At 42.8% G+C, this 27,705-nt stretch overlaps 1 protein-coding gene across 1 annotated transcript in view; it reads right to left on the minus strand.

The window, feature by feature from the left end:
• LOC138982550 (mucin-3B-like) overlaps positions 1 to 27,705 on the minus strand; it is a 150,947-nt gene that overhangs the window by 105,162 nt on the left and 18,080 nt on the right. The window contains exons 5-21 of the mRNA XM_070355864.1: positions 24,258 to 24,410; positions 23,235 to 23,443; positions 20,998 to 21,139; positions 16,607 to 16,780; positions 12,812 to 12,879; positions 12,167 to 12,268; positions 11,238 to 11,409; positions 10,370 to 10,616; positions 9,447 to 9,603; positions 8,702 to 9,019; positions 8,117 to 8,293; positions 6,273 to 6,477; positions 5,052 to 5,298; positions 3,766 to 3,982; positions 2,530 to 2,624; positions 1,075 to 1,124; positions 183 to 304 (exon numbers count right to left, since the gene is read on the minus strand). Of these exons, the coding sequence (XP_070211965.1) occupies positions 183 to 304; positions 1,075 to 1,124; positions 2,530 to 2,624; positions 3,766 to 3,982; positions 5,052 to 5,298; positions 6,273 to 6,477; positions 8,117 to 8,293; positions 8,702 to 9,019; positions 9,447 to 9,603; positions 10,370 to 10,616; positions 11,238 to 11,409; positions 12,167 to 12,268; positions 12,812 to 12,879; positions 16,607 to 16,780; positions 20,998 to 21,139; positions 23,235 to 23,443; positions 24,258 to 24,410 (2,855 nt within the window). The remainder of the gene's footprint in view (positions 1 to 182; positions 305 to 1,074; positions 1,125 to 2,529; positions 2,625 to 3,765; positions 3,983 to 5,051; positions 5,299 to 6,272; positions 6,478 to 8,116; positions 8,294 to 8,701; positions 9,020 to 9,446; positions 9,604 to 10,369; positions 10,617 to 11,237; positions 11,410 to 12,166; positions 12,269 to 12,811; positions 12,880 to 16,606; positions 16,781 to 20,997; positions 21,140 to 23,234; positions 23,444 to 24,257; positions 24,411 to 27,705) is intronic.

Genomic DNA, 27,705 nt, shown 5'->3' on the forward strand with positions numbered 1-27,705 from the left:
ATGTCATGTCTGGAGATCTGAAACCTTAAACATGTGTGTTCATTTCAAAGCTCTAGCCTCAAACACGTCCGATAATACTTCATCGTTAAATGTCCCGTCTACAGATACGCAGCCAGCGGGACGGACTAACACTCACGATTGCTTGGATTCTCCCGACACTCAGGTGAGTGAAACATTCTTACCTTGAGCTCGTTTGGAGTGCCCACAGACTCGACCAGGGTGTATGTGCATACGCCGGGAAAGGTGTAGGAGAATCCATCGAAGGTAATGTAGCGTGTCTCACTCCCCACCATCGTGCACTCGGCTGCACGCACAACATAGTATCAACATGAAATTGAGAAAACAAATATGGGGTATTTAGCCTATATATGCAGCTATTTACTGATGGAAGCGGCGTAGATTTTTTCCCCCACAGATATTCAGAAAGACTACTACAAATGTATGTGTATGATCGAGTTTTAAATGGTAAGACACAATTTAAAGTGAGTCCCTGTTTCAGGAATAAAACGCTGAATTTGGACTGTGCATAATTTCTTTGACAGGGTTGCCTCCAGAATGATGACTATAGTTCATACGGGATTTCCCCTCTATGTGCCTCTATCTGTGTCTCTCTGACTGTCTGATTGTCTGATTGTCTGATTGACTGACTGACTGACTGACTGACTGTCTGTCTGTCTGTCTGTCTGTCTGTCTGTCTGTCTGTCTGTCTGTCTGTCTGTCTGTCTGTCTGTCTGTCTGTCTCTCTCTCTCTTTCTTTCCCTCTCTCTCTCTCTCTCTCTCTCTCTCTCTCTCTCTCTCTCTCTCTCTCTCTCTCTCTCTCTCTCTCTCTCTCTCTCTCTCTCTCTGCATCCCCCCTCTATCTCTATTTGTTCTAATTATTGAGCTACCCCTCAATGCGCGAGGGCCGTGTGAAAAAAAGCATGTTTGCATTGCTAAATCTGTCACCATCGAAAAATAAATGACAATTCAATTCAATTCAATTCAATCTGTTTTGTATGTTTGTTTGTTTTCATGAAGACACCCTTGGATATGGGGTCTCGTGTACCATAAAACGATCTGGTAAAAACGACGCACCTGTGCAGTCGTTCTTGGCCGTAACATTCCACACAGCATTGTAACATGTCCTGAAATAAGGCACATCATGTATATTAAACGACCCGGTCAAATGTAAATCATATTTTTACAATACATCATGCAGGAACTGAACAACATTTCTCACAGGCAAATCATATTTTTACAATACATTTTGAAGGACTGAATAACATTTCCTAACACTAACAACCAAAACTAACAGAATAGTTATCCAAACACTTTAATAACCAAAACCACCACAACGTTAAATGTTAATCCAACCCATTCGTCCCTGACACAACAATAGACACTTGCGCAGCAAAAAAAATATAGAAAAAATGTACTGATTGAGAGCAGTATTAACAGCTATTGTGTTTTCAGCGTAGCAATAGGGTCCGATATTTAGACGAGACAAGTATAATGCCGACGAGTCGAAGACGAGTCGCATTATATTTGTTCGAGTCTAAATATCGGACCCTATTGCTACGCTGAAAATACAATAGCAATTTTATAGCTGTTCTGACCTTTATTTGTTGTTCCAAACTTACAAAATGACAGTTTTTGCGTCGATGCGTTGATCTCAGGTTTTGATAGCAGACGCCGTTTCTTATGCGCATTAGTTTTGCGCAGGCGCCACACTGACTTTGGAAAAAAACTCGATTTGACAACACAGCTGTTAAACAGCTTTTTATTAGTTCATTCGTATCAACAAAAAGAAGTTTGAGTTTTTTTAATTTTGAACAAGACTACTCATGAAGAAGACCAAAACACAACATCAAGGTAAAACTAGAAACAACTGAAGAACTAGGATGCAACAAGGGGAGGAGAAGAGAACAGCTAATCCATACAACGCGAGCAGACGGCAGCGAAGTTTTCAGTTTGGGTGAATGGCATTTATACTTGTCTCGTCATGAAGCGAATTTTTCAACCTCAGTAAAAAACGACTACATGAATGTTAGTGCCATGGGTTGTACATCAATATTTCAGTGGGGTATTTAGTGTGGAGTTACGAGATAAGAAAAGCCGAATGCGAAAGTTTGTGTCAGTCGGCAACTGTGAACTGAGCTCACACAGGCACACAAAAACGGCTGTTCCGTTTTACTCCCCTGTTTGTATTACATCTTTCGACTTTGGGCATTTTGTGGTGTTTAGGGACAGAAAATAATTGAATTAGTCCTGAGAAGAATTTCAAGTTGTCAATGTATGCTGTTGTCGATCAGTGAAACATCGTGTGGTACAGATGGGTAAACCGGAACCATGCGTCTTTGTTATTGCCAATATGCTTTTGGATATTGGCAAAAATGGTCGACTTCCGTAGCATTATGCTTTGATGATCGGAATAGACCATCCAATCACAGCCCCCGAATTCCCCCACGTGTCCATCAGAATAGCTATATAGTTGCATGATAAAAGTTCACAATTCCTAAGAAGCCTCAATTTGAATGTGATAATACGTACTTCTCGAAGCAGCCTTCTGTAATCGTGGTGCCCTGGTCATGCCACTTGTTGTGGTAAAAGCACGGACATGTTCCCACTGCAATGCACTCTCCTGTCTGATAAAAAAGCGGGGTTTCATGCAAACTATGTTAGCATGCGCATGCACTGAGCTATATGTTGCGTTCTGTCTCCCCTACCCTTCTTCTCCGCAATCAAGGGAGCTGGTTATGATGTTTATGATCCTGATTCTCCGAGCAAAAATGTTGTGTTAACAATCCTTTTTTTCTTTTTCTTTTTAATTTCCCCAAACGAAACCCCTTTGTGTCCAGGAGCTTGAATAATCGAAGCTAAACATTCCTATAACATACCTTGGTTGTTTTTTTATTCTGAATTTTTGAACATTGTCAGTCTATTAGTTCTTGGAGTTCTAGTGCATGTCGTTTAAAGGCACAGTGCAGATCACAGCCTTCGTTTTGCGTTTTTGTTGCAGCTGAGTGCATTTACAGTTCAAAAATCCACCTATGGTAGTAAAACAAACCCAAAACTACCCAACGACGACATCTGTGAAGCTCGACAGTTTCTTGTTCACGCGAGTGCATAAATTAACCTAGTTATTACGTGGTGTTTGGTCGGAGTTCGATTCAACTGAGTGATTCCGGCCTCCATTTTGTTTTACACAAACTCATGATGACGTCTGACATAGTTTGCTAGTGACGTGTCTTTTTGTGCATGATGTGGTGATCTACCTGATCTAAATTTAGATTCAAAAATAGGCCAAGACCAGCCGGGTCCGAGTACGAAATTAATTCGTAAAAAAATCGCAGTTCTTGACTCTTTGGGTGCAAGTCAATGAAACTTGGTAGTTCTTCTAACGGATAGCTGCCTGAGGTATGACTAAAAGCCCCAGGGGCTCCGTGCACCTGGATTTGACAAGTTCAGTACCTTTAAAACTCAATACACCCGGTGTGCGTGTGATCTGTCACAAATGTGACCCTCCACCACGGAATGAGTCGCATGTCACCTCGCGCGGTTCTGCGCCAGGCTTAATATAAGTCCGGGGAGTGTCTGGTAACAATGTGAGGGTCACCTTAGTCACAGGCTTATAACTCGAAAAGTGTTCGCTCTTTTCTAAAACGGGTGTCACCACTGGATAGAGCATAAAAACCTCTTTAGGAGACTGTAAACATATGAAAATCATGCAAAGGTGACATGCGACTCATTCCGTGGTGGAGGGTCACAAATATCTGAAGCACTCACATAGCTCTCCACTGTTCCCAAGGGACAGAAGCACCTTCTGGATGTTCCGAAGCTTTTCTCTGCACAGTTATAGCGGACACCGTAACGCAACGGGCAGGTGGGTCTCTGGCACTGGTCAGCGATGGCCGTGATGTTTTCCACTGCTTCCATGCCGCGTGGACATATCACCTCCTCACAGTCCGCCGCTGAGCACCTCAGCAAGGCGTCTTTGCACAGACTGCACGCAAACACATTTAAAAACAAGAGGCGAAGCCTTCAAGGCTCACGTAAGAAATCGACAAACAGTAACACAAACTCAATCACTTCGTCACACATACACACACACACACACACACACACACACACACAGTAAGCGGCATAGGTGACACTGTGCAAGAAAGCGAGACACTAGATCTAGATCTGAATGGCCGATTTCGAAGAAAAAACTAGTCTCGGCCCGCTCGGCAAAATAACAATGACCGAGACTTTCAGTAATTCCTTCGCGTGACGTCTAACCCTCTTACGTCATAATGTGACGTCTTCAAATGTTGTGACGTCTTCAAATGTTAAAGTTTCTACCACAGACATACATACGCACGCACGCACGCACGCACGCACGCACGCACGCACAGACAGACAAAAGTTAGCATCGCGTAGGCTACACTTACGTGAGCCAAAAATCATTCTCATTGCTTTATTATCCAATTGCTGGGAAATTCGGGTCGCTTCCTCCCAGTGAAAAGCTAACAGCAACATGATTCGCGCTACGCGATTAAGATAAATGTTTTTTCACGCCTTCACGGTAAAACCGTTAGGGGCATGTTTCCAGGCGTTACCCCGACTTTAGATGTTTTGAAAAATTATTATAAATAAAAAAGTAAATAAACTAGAAAGAAGTTACAAACCCATTGTACGCATTGATGTATACGATACAGCTTGTTGGTTCGTGTTCTGAATTCGGAGCCCATATTCGTTCCAATACTGGAATCAAAACTACGGATCGGATCCGGATCACGTACAACCATACATAACATTAAATAAATGAATACAAATTTTGATTCGGAAAACTGTTTAGCAAGGAATAAAACCCGAAAATGTTTGTTTGTTTTCGTCTATCTGATTTTGTTCATGGAAAGAATGCATCTCAAAGGTACATGCTCAGGTGTTGTTTTTCTTGTTTTAGGGGTTTTGTTTTGTTGGGGGGGGGGGGGGTGTGCATTGCCGTGAGCTCTTTTCAGAAGGAGCGATTAATAAGTGCTCTTTGGAATTATATTAGTTGTAATCAGAATTAACCTCGATCTACTCACCATCTACTACAGCCAATGGTCTCCACCTGGCCCGCCTGGTACACCATCCCTCGTGTAGGATCGTAGCACGTGCAAGCCGGCAGCAGGCGACAGTGACCGTCGTCCGTCTTGAGTTTGGGCGCAGGACAAGCACAGCCTTGAACCCCACCCGGGACACAGTCCCTGTGAAGCAGGTGGTCGCGACAGAAGCTCTTGCACACGTCCACATAGGCTCTGTACTCGCGACCCGCAGGGCAGGTCTGTATCGCTGCAATGTGGAACTTTCAGTTTTGAGTCGAACAACGCCATGGTCATTTCAGTCTATGGACTACTGAAGTGGATCAGCATTTCGGAGCACGCTCGTCTTGCATTATTGGGTGTTGTCCAAACAATTATTTTTGGAATCCGATCTTTAAGCGCGAACATGCCTAAGATTTGAATATGCATTCCAGCTTCAGATATACGTAGGCTGTGTAGTCTAAACACACGTAATTTTAACAATATTATGTGAATAAAACTATTTCGTCCTCACACAAACGTGGATACGCAAATATAGATATGCACACAAACACACTCACTCACACACACAAACTGACACACACAAACTGACACACACACACACACACACACACACACACACACACACACACACACACACACACACACAGATTCAAAGACAAACGCAATACCACATATCACGCCAACACCTCCCTCCAGTCCTTACATTCATGTACCATCCCAACCCAATCCCTACACTTCAACGACCACTAACTCTGCATCAAACACAAATCCAAAAAAGGTAGACTGCTAACGTTCCAAAATTCAGAATAAACAAAACAAGAATTGTAGGTATTTGAAACATATGTAACGTTTTGTTTTGTCAATAATTAAACGTTTCAAATACCTGCAATTCTTGTTTTTTGATTCTGCATTAAGGCAAAAAAAATAATTAGTCTGTTTACGGTATTCCGACCGACCCTATTTTTTTCGCGCGACCCTAGCCTTTTTTTGGCATTTGGGAAGAAAAAACATTAAAAATTAGAAAAATTAAAAAAATTTAAAAAAAATTTAAAAAGTTTGTTTTTTGCCAAAATAACTTAAAAATATGGTTTTTTGGAGAAACAAAATTAAAAAAATCAAAAAATCTCGACCTACCGACCCTATTTTTTGGGCCTATGTTACCGTAAAACAGACTAATTTTTTGTGTTGGCCTAAACACAAACAGCAACACACTCCACTCACTTTGAATGCACAGCGTGTGCAGGGTGGGATAGGCTCCTTGTGTCACAATCTGCATGACTGTCGTCTTGATGTGGTCAGCCAAACGTATGATGAAAGGACAGACGTTGTCAGCATTGGGGTTGCTGCGACACACTCCCTCCACTTCAGACTGATGCAAGAGATGCGCTTGGTTTTGGGCTACGTGCAGGTTTTTCAGTTCCGTACACTAGGAAGAACACAAAAGAGGTCCGTGAGAGAACGAACATTTAAGAAGATTCAGACTTACACACGAGGTACGCGTGCAGGTTTTTCAGTTTCGGGCACTGGGAAGAACACAAAATAGATCCTTGAAGAACACATGAAAAAATTGCATACTGACACTCGAGGTACGCGTACAGGTTTTTCAGTTCCGTGCACGAGGAAGAACACAAAATAGATCCGTGAAAGAAAAACAATCAAAATTCAGACTTATGGTACGCGTGCAGGTTTTTCAGTTCCGTACACTAGGAAGATAAGGCAAAAAAAAAAATAGGTCTGTTTACGGTAACCCGACCGACCCTAGTTTTTAGGCCCGACCCTAATCTTTTTTTTGGATCGTCTGAAAAAAAAAAACCGCATCCAAAATAGAGCTGTTTGCGCTCAAACAGCAGACGACAGAAGGGAGGTAAGCTCAAAGTACTGTTTATAGTTATGTTGGGCAAAAACAGGGATTGATGAGAAGAAATGAACTGTGAAACATCATAGAGAGGGAAGAAAAAAAAAGAAAAAAAAAGGAAAAAAAAGAGGAAAAAAACAAAAAAGCCGACCTACTGACCCTATTTTTTCACCCTATGTTACCGTAAACAGACCTCTTTTTTTTGGCCTAACAAAATAGATCCGTAAAAAACTAAAGTCAGGCTAACACAGGAGGTACACGTGCAGTGGTAAGAACATACACATCAGTTGTGAATGAACTTCAGAACAATACCAAACGGCGTGCGCAGTTATTGGGCCTAGTGCAGGTGTTTCAGTTCCGTCCACACAAATAGAAACAAAATGTCTGAATGACTGGAAGAAAATAAGAAGAAAAGATCAAACGTATGATGAAAGGACAGATGTTGTCAGCATTTGGGTTGCTGTGGACACGCTCCCTCTACTTCCGACTGTTGCACGAGGTGCGCGTGGTTTTGGGCTACGTGCAGGTTTTTTAGTTTCGTGCACTGAGAGGGAAACAACACTTCTCAATCAAAATATTCTTCTTCTTCAGCGTTCTAAAAATTCTGATGACGTGTGAGCTCGTTTGCCCATTTGGGTTCCCCCAAACTATACTCTGAGAGCATAGTCAGCTTCATTCCGCTTTCGTTGGGTAGGCATGCTGGGTATTTTCGTGTTTCCATTACCAACCGAACTCCGACATGGATTACAGGATCTTTTTCGTGCGCACTTGGTCTTGTGCTTGCGTGTACACACGAAGGGGGTTAAGTCACTAGCAGGTCTGCACATAAGTTAACCTGGGAGATCGGAAAATCTCCACTCTTAACCCACCAGGCGGCAGCGACCGGGATTCGAACTCACGACCTCCCGATTAGGAGGCCGACGTCTTACCACCACGCCACTACGCCCGTCAGAGAATATTCTAAAAGGAAGCAATAACAGGACTTTTTTTCACATCGTCAGAGTTTGTCTCCATACAAAGTACATCAACAGCATACCCTAGTAACAAAAACTAACGCATCTTTTTTGCAACACGATCGACAGACATATAAACCACGGCAGACCATGCTAAAGTCGCAGTGAGTGACTGTCATGCTACAAGCCATCTGGATTCTGCAACAGAGATAAACTGTGTGCCAATTCCTGCGACAACCGCCAACATAACTACGCACCACAGTGACGGCGGAAGGCTGCCCCACGTCGAATTCTTTGCCACAAGTGTCCATTTCTGAGGAAGGCTGGAAAGAGTAGGCCTGGATGAAGTCATCGTCGTTTGCTGCTTGCACTCCGTTCTCCATCGTGCGTTCGTCGTCACTGATGAAGTTGAGGTTGCCGCAGATACCTCGCAGCTGCCACAGAAAGCGAATGCTAGTCACAGCAAAAAAACCTGTTTCTGTCAAAACTAGAACTTTTGTTTGACTTCTTTCGAAGTACATGCTTGCATGGTGCAACATATGTTTCTGTTTGTAAGTTGTCTATCAAAGATTGCGACTTAAAAAAAACAGACAAGGTATTTAACACAAACAACCCGTTATTGGTCAATATTTGCATTCAGGTTTGAATTAAATCAATTACGCTTTCCCCATTTGTTTTTGTTTACAATTATTTCATTTTGATTTATTTCAGTCTCGATTTTGGAACATTGGCAGCCCATCTGTTGCAGTGGTACCAACATTATACCGCATGTGTTATTTTGTAGTGGTCGAGCAGAATAAATTGTAAACAGACAAATCAATATCACCGACATTTTATCTTACCGTGTTGAAAAACGCTGAGGTTTCAACATCCACCCGAACGTGACCCTCGGGGTAGAAGACAACTCGAATGTCCTCCATGTCAACCACTGTGGCGTTGCCCGTCACGTCCTTGATGTAGAAAGGGTCGCTGTAAAAGGGCAGCGTCACCGTCTGGCTCGTGGTGACGTCAGTCACTATGACGTCACCGTTTGCATCAGCTTGGATGTTGAACTTGTCACCGTCAGGGCTACCGGCCTGGACCCCTGTGATGCAGGCTTGGTCATGTCCCACGTCGTTTACGCACTTCTCCGCCAAAAGGTTGATAAAGAACGACCTTTCCTGCAGGTACCAAGTTTGGTTTGTGAACTTTTTTTTAAATTGTTGCATCAAACGTACTTTTTACAAACTCCCCGTGAGAATTCTGAAGGGGAAACATGCCCCTGTAAAGGATCATTACCCTTTCGCAGACTAAGAAAAAACATTAAAACGTAAGTCATTGAGTTGCTCAAAACGAACCATCCACATATACTCCTATTCGTCTATTTGTTGGCCCCAGCATATGCACATAACGCTCTGCTCTCTAAGACCCAACATTTAAGACAGCATAACGTGAGCAATGCCTTACAAGGCATGTAAAAAAACAACAAACAAAAATCAAAACACACACACACACACACGTACGTACACACACACACACACACACACACACGTACACACACACACACACACACACACACACACACACACACACACACACAACGCTTACATTGGACACCACGAGCTTATAGCCACATTCCGCCTCATCCGTTCCCAGGAAGAAGTTCTCTCCGTCAAATGTCTTTACGAATCCGTGACCCGTAACGTCGCATGTTGTGTAGCAGTCCGTTTTGTTGCACTTCCAGTGGCCAAACAGACCGCATGTGCTGAAAAAGCCAAATATAGGGCACTCCTTACATTAAGAATAATCCACTGTCTGTCTGTCTGTCTGTCTGTCTGCATGTCTGTCTGTCTGTCTGTCTGTCTGTCTGTCTGTCTGTCTGTCTGTCTGTCTGTCTGCATGTCTGTCTGTCTGTCTGTCTGTCTGTCTGTCTGTCTGCATGTCTGTCTGTCTGTCTGTCTGTCTGTCTGTCTGTCTGTCTGTCTGTCTGTCTGTCTGTCTGTCTGTCTGTCTGTCTGCATGTCTTTCTCGGTGTCTTTGTTTCTCTGTGTCTGTCCCTCCTTTTCAGACACTGTCTTTATGTCTGATGTGTTTGCGATTTGTTCATGACCTTCGGCCTTCTAAAACCGCAAGTGATGTCATTTTATTCAACATGAGCAATCTCGTCGAGAAAATAACAACAGCAAAACAAACCAACACTGTTGAGAAGAAAAGAATGGGAGTTGTTTCGCTGAATTTATTCAGTAACTGAAAGCTATTTTTGCCTCTTGAGTTGAGCTAACGATTCCCGTTTTGCACAGAAAGGAGCCAGACGATTGATTTTCGATACGTGTTCAAGTAGACAGATCATCTTATCCCGCGTGCTGGCCGGGACAGATCTGCGATGTGCACCTCATCATGTACGTCTAAAACTGTCAAACCAAACATCCCCACAGGCCTTTACATGGGACGACACCATCATCCTTCCAATTGAATCAAGTCGTTTACACGGGATTGGGGAAGGAAGGAACAGACAGATATGTCCAACTCACCACATCTGGCACTGGTCCGCGGTCTTAGTGGTCTCTCCCTGGCTGAAGGTCACCCCGTCGTAGACACAGGGACACTCGTCGGGCAGGGAGCACGTGCCGTTATTGTAGAGGAGTCCTGTGTCACAGTGACAGCCGGGCACGCACTCCTGACACTCTGCGTTGAGGTAGGAACTGAGGTACTTGCCGCACTCTTTTCTGCATGCCGGCCCGCACTGCTGGTAGGTCATGTTGGCTGGGCATTCTCGGGCTGCACGTGTGAGATGGGAGGACATTACAGTGGAACCCCCCCCCCCCCCCTTTTCTAGACCTCCAATAATATTAATGATCCGAAATGATCAGATTATTTCCCGTTAGTTGTCAGCAGTCACAAGTCACGTGACTGCTGATCACTTCCTCTGTGCATACTTTACCTCTGATTTATGAGCGCGAGGAAGAATGTATGTATGATTGGTGACGTCTTGGGCGTGCTGTATATGTTGAGGAAGAAAAGGGGTTTGTCATTATAACGTTGTTGTACATTTTATTTTGTGTTTGAATTCATTTTTGAATGATGTATGTTTGATACAATCTGGAGGCACATTTACAGAAGTGATGAATAGAAAGTCTGACAAAATATGGTCTTAAAATGGAGGGGGTCTTAAGTTAGGGGTGTAAAATGGGGGGTTTCAGCTGTATTCTCAGGGCCTTGACTGACATATTGCATGAGGTAAAACGTCATTGTGGTGGCTTGACTGAAATGTCGTGAGCTTAACAGACACACAGATAGTCACATAGGCACACACACACACACACACACACACACACACACACACACACAACACACACACACACACACACACACACACACACACACACAGGGACAACTTACGACAGCGATATTCGCTCCTCCAAGAGACGACCACTCCGTTCCTAGCGCACTCGGTTGCAAAGTGGGAAACGGCCTTACAAACTGCTTCCTCCGCGTTTTCAAGGCTAATTTTTGTGGCTGTGCAGTAAGCCCGCATACAGTAACCCAAGTAATACTGTTCGTCCACTGCGCTCTGAAAAAATTGTGCAGGCATAAACAAGTGATATGTTAGCGGTGATGCATAAAGTAATACTTGTATTATTTTGGGATGACGGCTGAGGCTGCTTTGAAAATAGTTGACGACTTTTTTTTCATTTCTGCAGAGCAGTCAAAGTTTTAACATGACGGGGGAAACGTGAAATAAAGAACTGTCTAAAACAGGAGAGAAAAAAACCAGTTTTTATTATTGTTATTGTTATGGCAATTTCAGAAGAAACTGCATCATTGCAACATCTCTGCTGTTGTAAAACAGATGTTGAGATGGAAGATTAGAATAATCAGAACACATTGGTTCTAAAAGAGCACGAGGATACTAGGTTGAAATGAATATTAGATGAAGACCAACTCCTATCGTTATTGTTTTCCCCCATTCATTTAAGTATTCGAAGTAGTAGTATCTATAGTGATAGCATAAACATAATTGGCAGTCGTTTTAAAAATGATGCCCGTTTTTGCCAACGATATCGGTACTTTTAAAACAACGACCAGAGGAAGACCGCTTATGGTAACTACAGAAATTCTATGTCTACAATATTAAATGTGCAAATGGGAGAATATTCATGAACACGTTACATCATTGTCTCACTAAATATACGTGCAACACAAATATATATGTACCCATTTGCTTGTGATTTCGAAAACGATTGCAGTTATGGAACGTGCCACACTCAAGCCAGCTAACAAATATCACTGGGCACATCACACGTTTGCACACAGGAAAAACAACTTACAAGAGCATGACACTCTTGGAAAAGCCCGGATTCGATGACGTCACATGCCGCACGTGCTTCCTCCTCCTTTGCTGGCGTACACGTGTCCAACATTGTGCCACACTGCAATGGATTTTATCATGAATAATCAAAACTACAGTCCTGCTCGTGTTAGTGAAAATATGTACCGCAACAAATCTGTGCACACACACACACAGACACACACACACCCACGCACGCACGCACGCACGCACGCACACACACACGCACGCACGCACGCACACACGGACACACACACGCATGCACGCACACACGCACGCACGCACGAACACACACACACACACACACACACACAAGCACACACAAACAACAGCCTGGGCAATATTGTGTTGGATTGATTTCGAAAAAAGCCTTCGTGTCAGTTTTTTCCAAAGAATCAAAAGAACAATGCCGCATAGAATGAACTGAATCAATGAAGCAAAACAAGCTTTGCTCATAAGCGTGCTCTTACAGTATTAAATCAGATTTGACGGACGAATACAACAACGTACAAAGCAGCTGAAAACAGTGTCGTAGGTATATTTTATACATAACCCAGGACTATGTTTACAAGACACAAAACCACTCATCAGATTTGTTTTTAATTACAGACAGAAGCGAACTCACCGGCTCACTTGTGTAAGACTTTCCCACAAACAGAGCTTCCTGTTCGCTGTTGACGAACTTCAGTTCATCTGAAAAAAGATCAACACTTGCTGTACCTTTTCCTCTTTCAACTTTAAAGCACCCACACACACACACACACAGACAAACACACACACACACACACACACACACACACACACACACACACACACACACACACACACGCGCATGCGCATTCACTTGCCGCGAGTGGGATCAGGAGACAAAAAACCGTCGTGTTTCAAAAAGAAGGGCAAGTGCTCGCATGACTAATCTTCGTCATTCATAATGTAAAACAGAAGCAAATAATGACTGCTCTAGGTCTGTAAACATTCACAAAATTAAAATGTCCTACCTGACAAGCATCAGCCAGACTTGGGTTTTGTTTAGAGGTCATCCAATCCCGCAAGTGTGTGAAGTTTAAAAGCTCTAACTTCTAAAACCTCCAAACAACTTCTTTTGTTAAAACTTGGGGCGGCTAAAAGACTTGGGTCATATTGGGAGGTCATCGTGGAAGTGTGCAAAATTGCGTAACTTAAACTTCAAAAACGTCAGTGGAAATAAGAATGACCCCGCTGTGATCTTACAGGCACAGTACGCCTCCCGTAAACCATCACAGATACTGTCAGGCTTTTACACACAGTACTCCTCCCGTAAACCATCACAGATACTGTCAGGCTTTTACACACAGTACGCCTCCCGTAAACCATCACAGATACTGTCAGGCTTTTACACACAGTACGCCTCCCGTAAACCATCACAGATACTGTCAGGCTTTTACACACAGTACAGAAACCCTTCCATTTGAACGCTCACCGAACGGGAACATCCTAGGTGCCCTTCGTAAAGAGCGAGCAATTTTCAAAGAATTTATTTTGCGGATTGTCTGATAACAAAATCGGACCGTGGTGCGTTTTGGCGCTAGACCTAACTTTTAAAATCTAAATAATAAATTGACAGCTTGTTACACAAATATTCTTAAATCATAAAAGAATTCTTCTTTCATCAAGGCAAGATCGGTACAATTCGAAGTTTTGAAAGTTTGAAAAAAGAAAAGCCCGGAAGCAGGGTTACGCAAGATCGTGGTTCTCGTAGCAGACGACGGTTTATGCCTATCGCAGTTCCTCTGAACAGTCAAAAGCCATCGCTAGAGTTCTTGTGAATCACAGCCGTGTGTTTCGTTTAGATTCAGAGGTACATAATAACGTGCTATTGCAGATAAGCTTACAGCGAGTCGCATTCAAATTACAAACTGACGACTACATTATGAAACAAGTCGCGTAAGGCGAAATTACTACATTTAGTCAAGCTGTCGAACTCACGGGATGAAACTGAACGCACTGTAATTTTTCACCAAGACAGTACAGCTTCGTCAATCCACGCGTGAAGGAAATCGCTCACCTCCCGCGTGCAAAACGTAGTGATATTGACACGCCAGATTAGCGCGGCAGTGTATTGGACTGGGTGGCCGAGTGGTAACGCACTTGCGCTCGGAAGCGAGAGGTTGCGAGTTCGACCCTGGGTCAGGGCGTTAGCAATTTTCTCCCCCCTTTCCTAACCTTGGTGGTGGGTTCAAGTGCTAGTCTTTCGGCTGAGACAAAAAATCGAGGTCCTTTCGTGTACACTACATTGGGTGTGCACGTTAAAGATCCCACGATTGACAAAAGGGTCTTTCATGGCAAAATTGTATAGGCATAGATAAAAATGTCCACCAAAATACCCGTGTGACTTGGAATAAGGGTAGGCCGTGAAAAGTAGGATATGCGCCGAAATGGCTGCGATCTGCTGGCCGATGTGAATGCGTGATGTATTGTGTAAAAAAAAATTCCATCTCACACGGCATAAATAAATCCCTGCGCCTTGAATATGTGCGCGATATAAATTGCATAAAAAAAATTAAAAAATCCCTGCGCTTAGAACTGTACCCACGGAATACGCGCGATATAAGCCTCATTATTGATTGATATTGTGCTAAGCAGGAAAGCGCGCTCTTCTGTATTCTTGTTAACATTCTGAGCTTGTTTTGAATACAACCTATCATATCTATATGTTTTTGGAATCAAGAAATGATAAAGAATAAGATGAAATCATTTTTGGATCGTTTTCTTGAATTTTAATCGTAACACTAATTAATCTATTTTCGTTAATTGTGCTCATGTTTTAAGAGTAAACATGACATATGTATATATTTTTAGATTCAGAATGTGATGCAGAATACGATGCAATCAATTTTAAATCTGTTTGCAAAAAATCGATTTTAATGACAACTTTAATGAGCAAACTCATTAATTAATTTTTAAGCCTCCAAGCTGAAATGCACTACCAAAGTCCGGGCTTCGTCGAAGATTACTTGACCAAAATTTCAACCAATTTGGTTGAAAAATGAGAGCGTGACAGTGCCGCCTCAACTTTCACGAAAAGCCGGATATGACGTCATCAAAGACATTTATAAAAAAAATGAAAAAAAGACTGGAGATACCATACTCAGGATCTCTCATGTCAAGTTTCATAAAGATCGGTCCAGTAGTTTTTTTCTGACTCGCTCTACACACACACACACACACACACACACACACACACACACACAGACAGACACACACACACACACACACACGCACGCACGCACATACACCACGACCCTCGTCTCGATTCCCCCCTCTACGTTAAAACATTTAGTCAAAACTTGACTAAATGTAAAAAGGAAACTGGATCACACGGGTTCACGATGGCTCAGGGGTAAGATAAACCACGCAAAAATAAATTCTTTGAAAATTTCTCGCTCTTTAGGGAGGGCACCTAGTATGTTCTCAAGCGGTGAGTGTTTAAATGAAAGAGTGTTTTTACTGTGTGTAAAAGCCTCTGTGATGGTTTACGGGAGGCTTACTGTGCCTTTAATATTCTACCTGGGTCAACCTAGCTTCCCTCGTGTCTTTACGTCATCAAACCCGAGAAGCTTGTAAAGTTCCAAGGCTCTGGTTTGATACCATCCGAGAAAATGATAATTCTCCATTTTTTAACTCGAATTCGACCCGACAATGCTCTTGAAATTAGACCAGGATCAACTAGACTTGCGGCATGTCTGAAGGTCGTCATAACATTGGAAGTGTGCAAACTTTCAAAGCTTTAGCTTCAATAAAATTCAAGAAAACCTCAAGGTAAAGTTGTTCGTCTACGCACAGCCGTCAGAATGGCTTAACACTCGTCATTACAAAGACTCTTCTGAAAACTTAGGTGCGAAAAACAAAATGCAGCAACTGCACAGCCCTGAACCTAAATTGAAAGAAACAGTAAAGGCAGAACAGCAATAACTTAACATCAAGCTTCTTCTTCTTCTTCTTCTTCTTCTGCGTTCGTGGGCTGAAACTCCCACGTACACTCGTGTTTTTTGCACGAGTGGAATTTTACGTGTATGACCGTTTTTTACCCCGCCATTTAGGCAGCCATACGCCGTTTTCGGAGGAAACATCAAGCAAAATTGAAAGAAACAGTGAAGGCAGAACAGCAATAACTTAACATCAAGCAAAATTGAAAGAAACAGTGAAGGCAGAACTGCAATAACTTAACATCAAGCAAAATTGAAAGAAACAGTGAAGGCAGAACTGCAATAACTTAACATCAAGCAAAATTGAAAGAAACAGTGAAGGCAGAACAGCAATAACTTAACATCAAGCAAAATTGAAAGAAGCAGTGAAGGCAGAACTGCAATAACTTATAACATCAAGCAAAATTGAAAGAAACAGTGAAGGCAGAACAGTAACAACATAACACCTAGCTTACCTGTAACGTCCTCGTCGAAGTCACCACACATGCCCCTGAGTCCTCCCATGGACGCCCTGAGGCCTTTGTCTATGGTGATGAAGATCATGGCATCGGCGTCACATCGGATCCCCACCCCCAGGGCACTGATCTCCAGGTACACCACGTCTCCCAACGTCTGGACGTCCACACAATCTGTGCAACAAGTAACAGGTAAGGGAAAAGGGGAGTAACATATGGACCGCGTGACTAACTGAGTCACCACCAGTTCTCAAAAACACGTTGATGGAACGCTCTAACTGGTTATTGAACAAACCGGCACTTTGACTGTCTGTCATTTTCTGGCAAAAACATGGCTTCATAAAAGAAGCAGCGTCAAAAATTCCACATTTTTGCATTTCAGGTTTTTTTCTCTACAAGTCACACATTTGTGTGTCCAATTTTGACAAACTATTTGTCAGCTTCAGTGGTCTACACGATCTTTGCAACAAGTAGAAGGTAACTAAGCCTAATAAATAGGGTTCGGAGAGGTTTCCTTCATAGAAATCCGGGGTGCCTTCCTCCCTGGGTAGAGCGAGCACACAGGATTTTTTGGATATCCATAACACTTTGGGATGCTCTTCAAATCTTTGTTCTAAGGCGGGGCATAGAACTAGTTTTCACGCCAATGAAGCTTTAACTGTGTCCTAGCCCTGGAACATAGCAGACTTGAGAATGACGACAATACTGATGACAGTACGCGAACAGGGTTGACAAGATGCCAAGAAGGAACTGTTGTAATTTTCCTCCTCACTGTAAACCACGTCTCCCAGCGTCTCATGTCCACACAATCTTTGGAATATTATGACATTACAGGCGCTAATGAGATGATTGAGGGGATGATGACTGTGTGGATTATTATGACATTACAAGCGCTAAGGAGATGATTGAGGGGATGATGACTGTGTGGAATGTCATGACATTACAGGCGCTAATGAGATGATTGAGGGGATGATGACTGTGTGGATTATTATGACATTACAGGCGCCAAGGAGATGATTGAGAGGATGATGACTGTGTGGAATGTCATGACATTACAAGCGCTAAGGAGATGATTGAGGGGATGATGACTGTGTGGAATGTCATGACATTACAGGCGCTAAGGAGATGATTGAGGGGATGATGACTGTGTGGAATATCATGACATTACAGGCGCTAAGGAGATGATTGAGAGGATGATGACTGTGTGGAATGTCATGACATTACAAGCACTAAGGAGATGATTGAGGGGATGATGACTGTGTGGAATGTCATGACATTACAGGCGCTAAGGAGATGATTGAGGGGATGATGACTGTGTGGAATGTCATGACATTACAAGCGCTAAGGAGATGATTGAGGGGATGATGACTGTGTGGAATGTCATGACATTACAGGCGCTAAGGAGATGATTGAGGGGATGATGACTGTGTGGAATATTATGACATTACAGGCGCTAAAGAGATGATTGAGGGGATGATGACTGTGTGGAATGTCATGACATTACAGGCGCTAAGGAGATGATTGAGGGGATGACTGTGTGGATTATTATGACATTACAGGCGCTAAGGAGATGATTGAGGGGATGATGACTGTGTGGAATAGTATGACATTACAAGCGCTAAGGAGATGATTGAGGGGATGATGACTGTGTGGAATGTCATGACATTACAGGCGCTAAGGAGATGATTGAGGGGATGATGACTGTGTGGATTATTATGACATTACAAGCGCTAAGGAGATGATTGAGGGGATGATGACTGTGTGGAATGTCATGACATTACAGGCGCTAAGGAGATGATTCAGGGGATGATGACTGTGTGGAATATCATGACATTACAAGCACTAAGGAGATGATTGAGGGGATGATGACTGTGTGGATTATTATGACATTACAAGCGCTAAGGAGATGATTGAGGGGATGATGACTGTGTGGAATGTCATGACATTACAAGCGCTAAGGAGATGATTGAGGGGATGATGACTGTGTGGAATGTCATGACATTACAGGCGCTAAGGAGATGATTGAGGGGATGTTGACTGTGTGGAATGTCATGACATTACAAGCGCTAAGGAGATGATTGAGGGGATGATGACTGTGTGGAATGTCATGACATTACAAGCGCTAAGGAGATGATTGAGGGGATGATGACTGTGTGGAATATTATGACATTACAGGCGCTAAGGAGATGATTGAGGGGATGATGACTGTGTGGAATGTCATGACATTACAAGCGCTAAGGAGATGATTGAGGGGATGATGACTGTGTGGAATATCATGACATTACAGGCGCTAAGGAGATGATTGAGGGGATGATGACTGTGTGGAATATCATGACATTACAGGCGCTAAGGAGATGATTGAGGGGATGACTGTGTGGATTATTATGACATTACAGGCGCTAAGGAGATGATTGAGGGGATGATGACTGTGTGGATTATTATGACATTACAAGCGCTAAGGAGATGATTGAGGGGATGATGACTGTGTGGAATGTCATGACATTACAGGCGCTAAGGAGATGATTGAGGGGATGATGACTGTGTGGAATATCATGACATTACAGGCGCTAATGAGATGATTGAGGGGATGATGACTGTGTGGATTATTATGACATTACAAGCGCTAAGGAGATGATTGAGGGGATGATGACTGTGTGGAATGTCATGACATTACAGGCGCTAAGGAGATGATTGAGGGGATGAATGTCTGTGTGCATTTGGATGTTTCACAAGAAAGCCAAATAATAACAGTTTGCACGGGTGAATGTGAAGAGAGATCAGAAGTGAAATAGCAATAGCGATGACTGTGTGCATTTGGAGGTTTAAAAAGAAGGCCAAATTATGACACTTTGCATGATTAAATGCATCCTGAACTCAGGTCAAATGAGTTACTTCCCTTCGGGTCTAATTTATCCCTGACAGGATGCCTTGGTTTTCTTTCTGTGGGTAAGAAATCGATCGATTTTTTTTACATATTTAGGGCTTTTCGTAATGTGTTATTGATATATAAAGCAGATTCGCGATCGTCGATAATGATTTTTCATGGTGTTGTGTATTTTTTAAATTACAAAGGAATTGATATGTAAGACAGTTTCAAGCGAGCTATCTTTCGCGGATGTATTTACTGTGCAAACAACTCTAAATATGGCAAAAGTGTCACGTGATAATCGGCAACTTTGGCTACGAAGCAGACGATTTTTTTCCCGTAACCAGCTGGGAGTGATGCAACAACATCACGGTCTCCTTCCCACAGCAGTCTCAACATTTCGACTTGTTTTAACCTTAGAACGATGTCTTTATTATAACTGTGAAGAACAGAACGAAGATCACTGTCGAAGTCGGCCAATCTGCAATCACTTTCGTCTCAGTTCGTCTCTAAGAAACATTAGCGAAAAACATATATGGGAGATAACTCTGTATTCTTGTTTTGATAGATTCCGCGCAGTAATTATGCACCCTGTCAGAGAGAGATGCCGGCGATACGGCATGGATTGATGATTATCAGAATGGGGTAAATGCGGAAAGAGAGCAGAAGTGAACTAGCCATATCAAAAGACAAGCAAATCAACGATACGACTACATAACAGCAATAACACAGTGACGATTGGGACAGAATGGAGAAGAGGGCGGTAATGAAGCATTCAACTACTACGGAGATAACATCGACCAAGTGGTAAGAACGCAAAACAGAAAAACAGGACTGAGATGTACGATGCGAAAGTGGGTGCCACCCAACTAGGTGGGAGCCAGCCGCGGGGTATGATTGGTTGGACTGGGTGGCCGAGTGGTAACGCACCTGCGCTCGGAAGCGAGAGGTTGCGAGTTAGAACCTGGGTCAGGGCGTTAGCAATTTTCTCCCCCCTTTCCTAACCTAGGTGGTGGGTTCAAGTGCTAGTCTTTCGGATGAGACGAAAAACCGAGGTCCCTTCGTGTACACTACATTGGGGTGTGCACGTTAAAGATCCCACGATTGACAAAAGGGTCTTTCCTGGCAAAATTGTATAGGCATAGATAAAAAAAAATGTCCACCAAAATACCCGTGTGACTTGGAATAATAGGCCGTGAAAAGTAGGATATGCACCGAAATGGCTGCGATCTGCTGGTCGATGTGAATGCGTGATGTATTGTGTAAAAAATTCCATCTCACACGGCATAAATAGATCCCTGCGCCTTGAGTCCGAGTCTGGAGATACGCGCGCGATATAAGACTTCATATGATAATCTAGACATTGAGATTTGCTGTAATTTCAACCAATCAGACCCCGCGGCAGGCTCCCACCCAGGTGGGTGGCACCCACTTTCGCTTCGTGTCCCTCTGCCTAGGACACAATTAAGCTAACGAAGAATGAAGAGCGACAAACGTGCGACAGTAATTTGGCAAAACGCTTTACCAGCAAAAGTGACGGGGTTGGTGAGAGTGGTGACATTAAGCGTGTCGATGACAGAGTTGCCATTGTTCGTGTTATACGCCGTCAGTGTCCCGGTGAAATACTCGAGGCGTATCCCCTTGTCCAGCAGGGTGATGGTCAGCATCTGTGGTCATGGATATATTGCAGTAAACTTATAACATCTTCGTAGGTAAGAGAATTGACATTCGTTAATACACATGCGTAAGTGTGTATGCTTGCACGCAGACTCACACTGATGAAAACACGCACACGCGAGCACACTCACACACACGCACCGGTACATAGACACACAGACACACAGACACACAGACATACACACAAACACACACACACACACACGCACACACACACACACACACACACACACACACACACACACACACACACACACACACACACACACACACACACACACACACACACGGGCGCGCGCGCACACACACACGAACAGATATGTTTTCACACTCATTAAGAGTTTGTTCTCGAAACACATACTGAAATAAAACCTTCATGCACATCAACTGAAATTGACATATGACCCAGAGTTGTGACAAAAAGGGAACTGGAATGGGATGGTTTGAGGAGGGACGGAGCCGGGAGGAGGGAGTTCTGATGATGCTTTAAGTAGGTTTATCGATGTGTTTCCTTTTAACACACCCTATGGAATTGGATATTTGGCGGCCGCGAGAAAATGGAGTCTTCCACTGAGGGATTGGATACGGCGCACCGTGTATACACAGGGGACACCACTCGACCTGGTACAGAATGTATCAGTACAGGTCGACTGAAAGAAGCAAGAACAGGCTGATGAGATTGGTTCTGTTTGACGACGAATCTAACATAGGTGTCTAATAGACGATGTTCGGAAATAACTCTGGCGGGTGTGTTTGGATTGGGAAGGAGTGAGTACCCTTTGTTTTCCGTGGACAAATAATTGACACGTGGTTCTTGTACACGTGTTTGAGACACACCCTCGCACTTAAAGTGACTGGCCTATAATGTCACGTGACGTTCTTTGTCCTGGAAAAAGCAAGGATAGATATACTCACTCCTTCACAACCCAAACACACCCGACACAGTTATTTCCAAACATCGTCTATCAGACACATATGTAAGATTCGTCATCAAACTGAACCAATCTCATCAGCCTGGTATTGCGTCTTTCAGTCGATGATGTCAAATTCCTCTCGAGTTCCTCCATACAACCCGACAGAGTTAGTTATTTCCAGAGTTCGTCAATTCGGGAGATGGTCAAACTAACCTTATTGCAGTCACACTCAGTTGTCGTATTTAGACACCAATGTAAGATTCGTCGTCAAACGAAATCAATCTCATCAGTCTGTTCACGCTTCTTGCAGTCAATGATATCAATCTCATCAGTCTGTTCACGCTTCTTGCAGTCAATGATATCAATCTCATCAGTCTGTTCACGCTTCTTGCAGTCAATGATATCAATCTCATCAGTCTGTTCACGCTTCTTGCAGTCAATGATATCAATCTCATCAGTCTGTTCACGCTTCTTGCAGTCAACGAAATCAATCTCATCAGTCTGTTCACGCTTCTTGCAGTCAATGATATCAATTTCTCTCCGCGTGTGAGATTCGTCTTCACATTAAATTATTCTTAAAATGTTCAGTTATTTCAGTGTGTGACGTCAATTCCATGGGGCTAATTTCAGAGAGCGCATGTCGTAACGATAAAAAAACAAAAATATTGTTCCATTTCCGATGAATCAAAAGAAAGTTTACCACCTATACGTTTTACGATGCTTTCAGTCGATGATGTCAATTCCTCTCTAGTTTCTCTCTTGCACAACCCACATAAACCCGACAGAGTTAGTTATTTCCGGAATTCAGCTATTCGGGACTAGATGGTCAAACTGACCTTCTTGCAGTAACACTTAGCGTTATTTCCGGAATTCAGCTATTCGGGACTAGATGGTCAAACTGACCTTCTTGCAGTAACACTTAGCGTTATTTCCGGAATTCAGCTATTCGGGACTAGATGGTCAAACTGACCTTCTTGCAGTAACACTTAGCGTTATTTCCGGAATTCAGCTATTCGGGACTAGATGGTCAAACTGACCTTCTTGCAGTAACACTTAGCGTTATTTCCGGAATTCAGCTATTCGGGACTAGATGGTCAAACTGACCTTCTTGCAGTAACACTTAGCGTTATTTCCGGAATTCAGCTATTCGGGACTAGATGGTCAAACTGACCTTCTTGCAGTCACACTTGTCGTAGGGGTCACACTCGGTGGCGGCCTTGATGTGCACCATGTCAGCGTCAACTAAGGTGACGGTGCAGGCAGAGCAGTACTGGAAGGTCACGCCGTCGAACGTGCGGTAGCGACAGTCGGCCGACGCCATGCACGTGGAAAACGCCTGGTCTGGGTTGCTATTGACCACCACCACTGACGTGCTGGCCGCTGGAAAGCAACACAGAATGGTTATTTTCTCCTGGAATGTGTTACCTGAACTCGGCTGAGCTTGCAGACTGTCGTGTTTAAAGCAAAACAAATATACTGAATGATCATTTTCTGATTTGATTAATCTACACCCGCATTTAAAGGTACTAAACTATACTGAATGATCATTTTCTAGCTGAATTTGTTTTATCTACACCCGCGTTTGAAGCTACAAAACTATACTGAATGATCAGTTTCTGAATTTGTTTTATCTACACCCGCATTTAAAGCTATAAAACTACACTGAATGATCATTTTCTGATTTGATTAATCTACACACGCATTTAAAGCTACAAAACTATACTGAATGATCAGTTTCTGAATTTGTTTTATCTACACCCGACTAACTTGATGAATGTCGTGTTTGAAACTACAAAACACTAGTTATCCTTTTCTGACATGTGTTATTTGCGCTAGGCTGTAGCACCGATTTTACATGCTGTAAGCTGCAAATATCCCCCGGAGCTTCAGTTGTGCATGTCGTGAAAACTCTGGTTGTTTATATGCTGCTCGTCAAATATTCTGGCATCGTTAGTCACACTGATTTGTATATACTGTATGTTGCTCACAATACACACACACACACACACACACACACACACACACACACACACACACACACACACACACACACACAAACACACACTCACACACACAATCACAATCACATACACATGCGGTTATCGTTCGTACTTTATATCCACGATGACTCAGTGTATACTAGAACATGTAAAACAAATATATAACAAAGAATTATTTTGTGTGTATTCCCTACCTTGTTCACAAGGTTCACATATCCCTTGGAGTTCGCTTCCCCATGCCGTTCCCCCGTTCTCACAACACCCAGGTTTGGTTGTGACGGAAGACTGGGTTTTCGCCGCGCCGCATGAGTGGTCGGAAAAACAGTATTTGTGTGTCACCGTCAAGTCTGCACGCAAATCAAGTCAAGTGATAATAATAATTGTCAGTAAGTACTGGTGTCACATGACTGATGTGAACCAGTTGATTGGCTAATGGCGATGCGCTTAAATCTGTTAGCGCACTCCTGGAGTGCGCTAACTTTTCCACAGAGCGTATTCTTACACCCTTTGCCAAAGCGAGACTGTACTCTCATCCTCAGAATTAATTAATGACATGTAGCTTATATTCTCCACAATACCAATGATTATGACCATAAATGTCCTGCTTTTCAATTAAAGCAGAAGTGGTTTTTTTCTGACAGATTGCATGCGCCTGTGCCGCCCACAGTTGCACTGATCTAAAAATAGAACCCGCTGTGTCTAATTTTTCAGTTTCGACTTGCGAAGATTCCTCTCATAATTATGCCATGTTGGTGGCATGTACCTTATTATCCACATTACCAAATGATGAGTTAGTATACAATTCCCAGCAGCTAACAGAAAACACAAGTGTTATTCCGATAACGTCGCAGCTAGATCAGCACGTAGCAGACTACACTGAAATACGACTGCATCTGTTCAGTAAATGAATGCTTTCCGTTTATTTTAAGGCAAGAACAATCGGAATCGAAAACGTGTAGGGTTTAGAACGTTCTTAACACATATAAGACTTATTACCAGCCTGCTTTATGTGTGCAGACTCAGTGCAACGGGACGAGCAATTTTTGTTTTTGAAATGAGACTCAGTGCAATAGCCTAGCAGACGACATAAATCCCGCTCAGCAAATTAACATGTTAGGCAAATGTGAACGATAAAACGATGGGGATATAATACGTGTAGGGTTCAGAGCATTCTTACCGTTCATATTTAGTACCAGACTCCCCGATGAGGGAAGATACCACACGAAAAACATGCCACGTTTATTTTGAAAATGGGCTTTCCGTCGACCTTGGCAAGGGGCACAACTCTGCACAGTCAATCTGTCGAAGCTCGATGAAGGTTTCGAACCGCAAATAACTGAAAGCACAGTCCTTTCTCCGAGTTCAAATGAGAGAAAGATCATCACTGTTAAGCTTAACGCTACACTGGAATTTACCAACAGAAATTAAAACAAGAGTTTGCGTGTGATGAAAGCACAACACACGAGACAGCCCACACAAAAGTAGATCTTCTATACGACCTGACCACACAGTTATGCCTATTCAAATGCGCGTAGCAAAATGTGCGTGTTGTATCTTCTTTTTTCTCTGGCGGTACCGACAATATCGTTATTGAAACAATCCCAGTGCACCAAGGGATTTATAGAGCAAATCTCGAAAATAATTATTGAACTCAGCGCTATGCGCTTCGTTCAATAATGAATTTTCTCGATTTGCTCTATAAATCCCTTAGTGCACTGGGATGTCTCAATAACTTAAATAATAATAATAATAATAATAATAATAAATGAGAATTTATATAGCGCAACATCATAACTTTACAATTATGCTCTTTGCGCTTGACACATTCAAAATTAAAACACAGTTATACAAGCATTTTACATCTCCATTCATAGTCAGCAACGCTTAATTAAAAGCATACACCATTAAACATCCATACGAAAGATTCTTCCACTAACTAAGTAATAAAAACATGAATAAAATAGGTAGTGAAAACAAGGAAATACCAGCTGAATACCCGTAATCAAACAGAACATGTTATCAACAATACTGAAAACAGCCCTAGATGTTTATATACATTATCCTACATACGTGAGAGAGACACCCGTGAGATAATAATCGTTCAAATCACACGTGTGTATATCATGTAAATGAGGTCATGTCAAGCAAGTCTGGCAGGGACCTGTTTTTCCACTGCGTATGATGCCAAAGTCACCGAGACAAACGTCATTATAGAAACACAAATTGCGCTCGCTAATTACCCTCGATGAATCTTTAGAACTAACACGTCACGCCACACTTTCAGAGTGACGTTTCTTTGCTTTGACGTAATAGATTGCACGAGGCTTTGGAAGAGATCGAGGTTCCAAAACAAGCGTCTTCAATTTAGCTGCCTCGAATGCGGGACATTTTCAGTAAAATACACGTAAGTACAGTATGTAGGATAAACAGAATACTACATGGCTTGCTGTGTCGTACCAGATTTACACTCGTTGCTTTTTCAAATAGTGAACAGCTCGCTTTCGCTCGCAGTTCAATATTTAAAAAAACAACTCGTGTAAATCTGGTACGACACAGCAAGCAATGTAGTATTCTCTCTTTATCACATTATCACTAAAACAACAAATACACTACATGTAGCCTACTGATGGACTGAGAAAACAAAATCTGGGGTTGTATTTCTTGAAGAGGTGCGTTTTAAGTGCTCGTTTGAAATCTTGGGGTGACTGAGAGTGGCGGATGTGAAAGGGGAGAGAATTCCATTGTGTGGGTGCGCAGAAAGTAAAAGTGCGTTGTCCGTATGTTTTGGTTTTGGTGTGTGGAATGGTGAGGATGCGACAGTCAGAAGAGGCACAGAGTTGTCTTGCTGGAGAATAGACGGTGAGGAGTTCAGAGAAGTAAGCAGGAGACGAGCCAGAAAAGAAGTTGAAGCAGAGGGTGGACAGTTTGTAGTCAATGCGGGCTTGAATAGGTAACCAGTGCAGTGTGTGAAGAAGTGGTGTTGGGTGATCTCGTTTTCGTGCTTTCAGACTTTTTTTTGGACTTTTTGTAGTTTATGCAGGAGGTACAGAGGACAGCCAGAGAGAAGAGAGTTGCAGTAGTCGAGTTTAGACAGAACAAAGGCACAGACAAGAGTGTTAGTTGTTTGAGAGGAGAGTGTGTGACGAATGGTGCTGATCTTACGAAGCTCAAAATAAGCTGCTCTACAGAATAAAGATATATATGTGTGTTAAGGGTGAATCCAAGGTTTCTAGCTGATGGTGAGAAAAGAATGTCGGTGTTGCCTATTTGAACAGAAACAGGTTGGGGAGAGGGAAATGTAGTGTTCTTCTTTTTGCACAGTAAGACTTCAGTCTTATCATCATTCAGCTTAAGTTTGTTATCGACCATCCAAGATTTAACATCAGTGATGCATGTCTGAATGGTCTGGATGGCAATTGTATATCAAGTAACTTGTATATCAGAAATAACTCTGTCGGGTGTGCATGGGTTGTGAAAGAGTGACTGCCCTTGCTTTTTCTCGGACAAACTTACGGCACGTGGTTCCTGTACACGTGTATGAGAAACACCCTCTTACACGTGTATGAGACACACCCTCTTACACGTGTATGAGACACACCCTCTTACACGTGTATGAGACACACCCTCTTACACGTGTATGAG

This window comes from Littorina saxatilis, linkage group LG12, assembly GCF_037325665.1.
Source record: "Littorina saxatilis isolate snail1 linkage group LG12, US_GU_Lsax_2.0, whole genome shotgun sequence".
Taxonomy (NCBI): domain Eukaryota; kingdom Metazoa; phylum Mollusca; class Gastropoda; order Littorinimorpha; family Littorinidae; genus Littorina; species Littorina saxatilis.